Source organism: Osmerus mordax, chromosome 9 (assembly GCF_038355195.1).
Source record: "Osmerus mordax isolate fOsmMor3 chromosome 9, fOsmMor3.pri, whole genome shotgun sequence".
Lineage (NCBI taxonomy): Eukaryota > Metazoa > Chordata > Actinopteri > Osmeriformes > Osmeridae > Osmerus > Osmerus mordax.
The window spans coordinates 6,896,662-6,904,351 of NC_090058.1; the positions used below are offsets into that span (position 1 = coordinate 6,896,662).

General features: G+C 43.9%; 2 protein-coding genes across 2 annotated transcripts; one reads left to right on the plus strand and one right to left on the minus strand.

Moving 5' to 3' along the window:
- Positions 1–874: 874 nt before the first annotated feature.
- cmpk2 (cytidine monophosphate (UMP-CMP) kinase 2, mitochondrial) lies at positions 875–4,514 on the minus strand. Its single transcript, XM_067243402.1, has 5 exons — positions 3,780–4,514; positions 3,495–3,609; positions 3,033–3,234; positions 2,530–2,763; positions 875–1,575 (listed from the first exon to the last, which is right to left on the minus strand). Exons 1-5 carry the CDS (start codon positions 4,428–4,430, stop codon positions 1,455–1,457), a joined length of 1,323 nt encoding a protein of 440 aa, XP_067099503.1. The 5' UTR covers positions 4,431–4,514; the 3' UTR covers positions 875–1,454.
- Positions 4,515–4,720: 206 nt separating this feature from the next.
- rsad2 (radical S-adenosyl methionine domain containing 2) lies at positions 4,721–7,498 on the plus strand. The gene is made up of 6 exons (XM_067242912.1): positions 4,721–5,114; positions 5,413–5,574; positions 6,012–6,241; positions 6,426–6,575; positions 6,749–6,781; positions 6,907–7,498. Exons 1-6 carry the CDS (start codon positions 4,775–4,777, stop codon positions 7,069–7,071), a joined length of 1,080 nt encoding a protein of 359 aa, XP_067099013.1. The 5' UTR covers positions 4,721–4,774; the 3' UTR covers positions 7,072–7,498.
- Positions 7,499–7,690: the final 192 nt, after the last annotated feature.

A 7,690-nucleotide genomic window follows, 5' to 3' on the forward strand; every position in this document is an offset into this window, starting at 1 on the left:
GAGTATGTGAGCTTGACTTCTACCCTGCATCACACTGAGGTGATGAACAGAGAGTCGAGAAAGGGGTGGTGAATAAAAGCAGGAGTGAAACTCAACTTGAATTGTGAAGTGAAGGTATAAATCAGAGTCCCTCTGTCAGGGACACTTAAAGAGTCCAGTGCTTTCAGGCAGTACAATTCCTGAAATTGCCGAATGAACCTAGACTGTTCCATCCATTCATGATTGCAGGTGACGCTCTGGCTCAAAAGCCCCACACAGCTCTTCAGCCTGAACACAGGGACGGAGGCTTGTGCAGGAGACCTGGCCCTTGTGTGTGTGGGAACGCAGGGTGACATTGATATACAGTGGTCCATTAATTGCCATATGAATGTGGTCTGCAGTGGTGAGTTCTGTGCTGATGTGCCTCGCCAGAAGAGATGGGTCACTCTGTCTTGTGCAGCCTGCAGGCTTGCCAAGCTCATAATTACTAAAACCTCCAATTAATCTTGCCATCACAGGCCAAACATACACTTCCCCCCTATATAATGGAGTTACGGTATGTAGCCTACTTAAGTGTGTGTGTGTGTGTGCATTTGTGTCTTTCCATAAGTACATCCTGTACTTTTTCATTTCTATACATCAGTGAAATCCTTTCAGTCAAACAGTATTTGCCTCAAGGCCAAGATGTGTTTTGTCCAAAGCAGACTTCCATCCGTACAGCTAAGCGTCCCCTACAAAGCCGCTGTATCCAGTACAGTCTATAGCCAAGTCCCACCAAGTGAAAAGTAAACAGCCTTGACACAGCACAGTATAGTGTAAGACATACACTAACTGTGCAGCCAAAATGGATGATTTTCCCAGTTCAGAAAATAAGCCACAACCAGACTGTCTTTAATTCACGTTTCCTTTAATTTGAAACCGTAATCCAACAAATAAGCAGTGTTATTCTTATGTGTAATGGATCACAGGTTACTGTGTGTTTGAAACCCTGGAAGGAATCTCCACCAGTTACTTCAAAAGGAAAGCAGAAAGCTGGTCTTGGACTTGGGCGGTGGGCCGTGTATAAATGAAACCAAAGTGATTGATGAATATACAAACCCTCCCTTTCATTTCCTGGAGTTCAGGCCTAATAAAGCTGGTTGTCATAGTGAGCCCTTAGATTGTATCCATAAATATGACTACTGACAGATCACTATAGCATTCACAATAACACTCCCATCATCTCACCCATGCCATTCATGCAGAATAGGACATGTTGTGACATGCCCTGGCTGGGCTTTTAGTGTTAGTGTGTACGTGTGTGTGCTGTAGCTGTATGTGTAGTCTGGCCCTTTGCCATAAGCCATTGTGAATAGAATCTTTTCACCAACTCTCTCTTCCTCTGGCTGGGGCATTTCTACAACACGTTACTGCCATCTAGTGGTGTCGATTGGTACAGCAGCCACCTGGTGCAGGGTTGTCGGAGGAGGAGCTGTTTACAAGTGGCATTTGTCCCTAATTAAAAGTAACACTTGTTGGAGCACTCGGTCCTGAGAGGGACTGGCATCCACGGTGACACAGGATGGGCCCTCAATCCTGTGGTAAGCCTCCTCAACTCTGTGGGCGAGATGAGGAGCAGAGTTTTCATGTCACACACATACACTCTCCCTAACTGGGTCATCCAGAGACATTATACAATATACTACATAACAAGTGATTTATATGCTAATGTTACAATCACGGATACGCTTTTAGTATTCATAGGTCAGTTCTGAACCAATCTGTGATCTGTTCTACTACGCCACAAGGACATGGAACAGCGGTACATTCTGTACGGATATGGTGAGTATGATCACAGATTAAAGGTCAGATTGAGATGATAAACAAGGCTGAAAGCATAACAGTGATATCTTTTCCAATCCAGCCAGGCAAAGTCAAGACAGCTAGCCCATGTGGCAGTATTGTACAGAGAAGCCATGATGTCATTGTCCAGTATAAATGAAGGTAGCCATCGACCAGTCTCTGTCTGACTGACTGACTAGCACCAGTGAGTTTAGACCAGCTTAATGGACCACGCCAGCTCCCAGAGTAATCACTGGGCCTCTCATCAGCTGGTGCCCCTTGGGAGGGCAATTGATTGTTAAGTGTTTGAAGGCTCAGACTAAGACTGAACTGACCCAACTCAATAAGGTACAGTAGAGAGATAGAATGTGTGTGTGTGTGTGTGTGTGCATCTCAGTATATCTGTTCGTTGATGCAGTGTCTTGTCAATACGCCACAGTAAAGTGTGCGTGCCATTTATCTATGCAATGCAATCCCAACACTGGCATGATCGAGCATGTTTTCACGTCTGTTCAATTGATCCAGGCTTCATTTCAATGGTTACAGGCAACATATGTATATAGAGACGTTATTCAAAATATATACACTAAATATTGTTGTGGTAGGCAGGTAAAAAGTAAAGTAATGCAAACGGAGACCTGGTAAAAATGTTGAATATTCCAATACACATACAGCACATACACACCCACTTGTACTTCTAAATGTTCACATTCTTTATGTGTGTCTTACTTCAGCCTAAACAGGTGGTCAGCCTCCAGCTCCTCCTCTTCCTGGGTCTTGTCCTGCCCCCTTCCCTGGAGTCTCCTCCTCCTCTCGTGGGGGTCGAGGGTCAGCAGGATGACCAGGCTGGGCTGGAGCAGGTCGTCAGGCCAGCGGTACACCTCGGAACCCCCCTGCGGCAGGTTGTTCACCGTGCCCCCCACGGCCGTGGCGATGGCATAGGCGGCCGTGCTGTGCCAGTACCTGAGCAGAGGGGCCGGGCAACAGAGACAGCACTGCGTTGGATGCGTAGATATGGGTGTTGAATACTGTGTTTATTAGTGAACTAACACTGATGTCCAACCATCTTATTCTATTCTAGATGTTCCTGTGGATAGTTCTATTGTTTCCTTTTCTTTTCTTTCTTTTTTTCCTTTTCTTTTTCTTGCCTGGTTTGTTCTACGCTCTTCACAGAGATCCTTTCAGAGACAATGAACCTTGTTTCCCTGTGGGGATCTCTCAGTGGTCCTCACCTGTCCACGATGACAGGTGTGTGGGTGGCCTCCTGGCCTATCTGTCCGGCGGTGATGTAGTTACCCAGGGCGTAGAAAGCCCTGCGGAGGAGTGGGGGCTCCTGGTCGAAGAGGCCCCTCCAGGGGGCCAGGCACTGGGGAGGGGACCTCAACAGACTGGCCCCCAGAGCCTCTCTGAGAGACTGGGTCAGGGTGGTCTTACCTGGAGAGAAAGGGGAGTGGGAGATGGGAGATGGAAGGAAGGGGGTAGGAAGAGGAGGTAGGGGAGTCAGGGAGTGAAGAGTTAGCACTGGAACTATGGTGTGTCTCAGTTGGCTGAGCATGTTGCACTTACGACAGGAGTAGGCCTAATTCCCAAAAGGACAATGCACTCCCGTTCATTTAATAGTTGGTAGCGATTGTGTTCAAGTTTCTTTGTATACAAATGAAGGAGCTTTCCTAGTGAGGTAGCACAACACTAACCTGTGGCGTCTAATCCCTCAATGACAATAACAGGATGATGTGTTTTCTCTCCAGTCTGCAGTCTTTGGTCCACAAGCTCCAGAACAGCCCTGGACCCTGGAACCACGTCACCACACTGCAGGGAAAGCCACATGATACATGAAGGTGTACAGTGGCAGATCTGAAAGGAGTGTGTTTGTGTGTATTGCCTCCTGATATTTTGCTCACCACCACTAGAGTGTGGCATTGTCTGTTTTGAATTAGACTAACACACATCACTGAACTACAATAACCGTGTATCCAAACCTCTTCTAGAACACTGTAGGCATCCTCAAAACTGTAGAACACATCAGAGTTGATTATGTTGAGGGTTGAGGGATGGTAATCCGGCGCCTCTGCGGGAACCACACTGTATCTAGCAGTGACTTCCACGTTGCCGCACTCTGTGCGGGACCACAGGTGTTGCGAGAACTGGCCGCCTCCTCCGCCGGAAACATAGGAGCACACGACCACCGGATAACCGTGGAGAAGTTCCTTCAAAATTCCTTCAGTTGCCACTGAAGACTTTGAAAAGTCTTTGAGGAAATACCCTTTAATGACAGAGTCTCTGACATGAGGCTGAAATGACGTCACCTTGTGAATCTGACAGTCTGAAGGCAATTCGTTCATCAATTTGTCTTTAAGGCTAGCGTAAAACTTTGCTTTCTGAATTCTGTCATTGCTGTCGACATGAAGAGAGTAGCATTTTCCATCAGTAAATACGTTTTTGAACCCCTGTAACAACTCGTTGCGTTTGCTGTCTTGGAGAGAAAAATAAATGGGATCAGACTTCTTGTCTAATTCAATAGAGAAAACACACGACGACCAACTTCCAAACCGAGACATAATACGTCTACTTTTTATGCTGTTGCCAACCTTGAGTGACCCCAAAGCATGGCCCAACATAGACAAAATCATCACTTAAATAGCCAAGCGAACCCAGTCTGCCGAAATGGGTGTTCATTTGAGGCGAAAACGAAACTCGGCAATGAGGGTTGAGTGAGGAAAGCACAACTGAAACGAAAGAAAAACCGTCTTGTCATTCTTACACCACGGTATATTATCGTTTACAGTATATCACCGCCCACAAAGATAAACATTTGTATTTCACTTGCTAACCCAGACTAGTAGGCCTACTAAGTTTTGTTTTCTTGCTCTCTAGAAACCGGGCGAGCGGCCTGAAAAGCTCATTTTCGATACGTCACTATTTGCAAGCGGTGTCATCAATATAAAGGACTGTCAAATGTTTCTGCATTATTCAGATGAAGACTGAAGTTATGACAATGTTGCTGTCTACTAAAGTAGTGTTTCTGAAGGCGCTCTTGGATCTGTGCATTAATAAACTACAGTGCATATTAGCTACCGTCCTGTCCAGGGCACACTGCTTTCTTGGAGAGACACATCGGCATTTGAGAGGTGCACCTGAAGTTACCACCTTTGATGCGGGCGACAAGAAGTCTTCAGTGGCACCCACCAGTGTCAATTATCATTTTACACGGCAGTGTAACTATAAATGTGGCTTTTGTTTCCACACTGCGAAAACATCTTTTGTTCTTCCCATTGAGGAGGCAAAAAAGGGTCTGAAATTGCTGAAGGAAGCAGGTATATTTTCACAATAACCAAACTAATTTAATTTAGACTAATTAATTGTTAATTCATTCATTAATACAAAAATGACATTTCTTGTTATGTATTGAGAGTCAGTTGGCTGAGCGGTGAGGGAATCGGGCTAGTAATCCGAAGGTTGCCAGTTCGATTCCCGGTCATGCCAACTGACGTTGTGTCCTTGGGCAAGGCACTTCACCCTACTTGCCTCGGGGGAATGTCCCCGTATTTACTGTAAGTCGCTCTGGATAAGAGCGTCTGCTAAAAAATGACGAAATGAAAATGTATATTTTAGGGTTGGAAAAGATCAACTTTTCCGGCGGAGAGCCGTTTTTGCACGACAGGGGAGATTTTTTGGGAAAATTGGTTCAATACTGCAAACAGGACCTCCAGCTCCCCAGTGTCAGTATTGTCAGCAACGGAAGCCTGATAAAAGAGAGATGGTTCCAGAAGTATGGTAAGATATCAAATTAAAATCGTAATAGATTTGCTGTATCTATTAAGATGAACTAATGAATGAATTATTCATATTGTCCTACATTAATTTGTAATTAAAATCAATTACATCATACCTTTAGTATGTGCTGGTGTAAATTCCTGTAACAAGAATGCCTCAGATATACAATCCTTTAGACTAGCTTTATTGTCATTTCAAACATACACAGCTAAACAATACACAGTGAGAAAACAATATTCTCAGAAAAATCTATATATTATTTTAAGCACTAGATGGCGCCATTATTGTAACGAAATAATTAAACACACTTAACAACTCATGTTCAAACTAATGGGGTTATTGAGGTTTTACTTTCATATTCAAAACATCATAGGGGTAAATCCTATGACAAAAAAACGGTTTCAAACAAATGTCCGACTCCTACATGATCATCACAGGGGAGTACCTGGACATCCTGGCCATTTCCTGTGACAGCTTTAACGAGGAGACCAATCAGCTGATTGGCAGAGCCCAGGGCAGGAAGAGCCACCTGGATAACCTCCACAAGGTCCGTAACTGGTGCTGTAACTACAAAGTGGCATTCAAGATCAACTCTGTCATCAACACCTTCAACATGGATGAAGACATGAGCGAAAACATAACCCAGCTGGACCCTGTTCGCTGGAAGGTATAAAACTTGACAAAAGACAGATTGAAACCTGAATACTTAAAAGACACTTTACAGACCAGATTGAACGATAGACAAATACATAGATAAGACCAGGATAAAGCAGAGGAAAGCATATTGTTTTACATCCCTGTTTGTAAGTTAGCGTATTGAGTATTTGTGTGTTTGTGTGCTGTGCCTCCAGGTGTTTCAGTGCCTGCTGATTGACGGCGAGAACGCAGGGGAGAACAGTCTGAGGGAGGCCGAGAGGTTTGTCATCAGCAACCAGCACTTCCAGGACTTCTTGGACAGACACAGCAGTATTTCCTGTTTGGTTCCAGAGTCCAATCAGAAGGTGCGAAACGTCTCGGGGTAGTGTCTGGTTAGCACTCCCACTGTCACACACATCTCACTGTTACATAAGCAGTGTGATGTGCACTTATTAACCTGCTGGGCTTTTTGTGCCTTCTTCATTGTACAAACTATGTTCATCAAGGTTTTAAGGTTTGTTTCTGTTTATCGTTTTAGATGAGAGATTCCTACCTCATCCTGGATGAATATGTAAGTTGTTTATTGTTTTCTGTGATATCACAATACTGTTTGGGTACAGTGGTCCACATTCATGCACCAATCAGGAGGTTCCTAAGCCGTCAAACCCATATATGTACGGTTTTGTTGTTTCCCAGATGCGCTTCCTGGACTGCACCCAGGGGAGGAAAGACCCCTCCAAATCCATCCTGGATGTAGGGGTGGAGACGGCCATCCAGTTCAGCGGCTTTGATGAGAAGATGTTCCTCAAGAGAGGAGGCAAATATGTGTGGAGCAAAGCTGACATGAAGTTAGAGTGGTGATCAGTGTGGGTAGAATTGTAGTTTGTTTACTGCTGCACTTTAGCAATAGAATGATAATAAATAATAATAGTATATTTTCATGTAATTGCTCTGTAATTGTGATGCAAAGATTGGTGGATAATTTCATTAGCTGCCTATTTTCTTTGTTGTTATATTTTAACCTTATTTTTTTCTTTGTTGTTATATTATAACTTATTTTAAATCTGTTTTTAAGTTAATATTTGTTGTTGACTAAAATTAGCTTTAAACTATACTCAATGGAGTATGAGTGTAGGTTGAATACAGTAATGCATTTACTTGAGCTACATGCATGTTTGCACATCTGCACTTTGAAATGTAACAGTTAATGTTCTGCCCTTTTTACTGGCAAACGTTTCTTCTGTATATTTTGCATAATGGGAATAAATCAATCTTTGAATGACAATTTAACATAATCGTACATGTGATTCAGCCATTCTGGTAATGCGTGTATTTGTGATGACTGTCTCCACATTAGAATAGTGTAGCGTGAGACAGTGACGCGGTTTGACCAGCAAGCGTCGCTGCCGACGTGTTTGTCATCCGGAGATAAAGCGCTCTGCTTCAAACTCTCGATCTCAACATAGTCGTTCTCAGACAA

Coding starts and splice junctions, on each gene's coding strand:
- cmpk2 (XM_067243402.1), bottom strand. CDS start 4,430: ATGATTTTGTCTATGTTGGGCCATGCTTTGGGGTCACTCAAGGTTGGC. Junction 3,610..3,779: donor CCTACAGTGTTCTAGAAGAG/GTTTGGATACAC, acceptor CTTTCCCTGCAG/TGTGGTGACGTGGTTCCAGG. Junction 1,576..2,529: donor GACCACCTGTTTAGGCTGAA/GTAAGACACACA, acceptor TCTCGCCCACAG/AGTTGAGGAGGCTTACCACA.
- rsad2 (XM_067242912.1), top strand. CDS start 4,775: ATGAAGACTGAAGTTATGACAATGTTGCTGTCTACTAAAGTAGTGTTT. Junction 5,115..5,412: donor GAAATTGCTGAAGGAAGCAG/GTATATTTTCAC, acceptor TGTATATTTTAG/GGTTGGAAAAGATCAACTTT. Junction 6,782..6,906: donor ACCTCATCCTGGATGAATAT/GTAAGTTGTTTA, acceptor GTTGTTTCCCAG/ATGCGCTTCCTGGACTGCAC.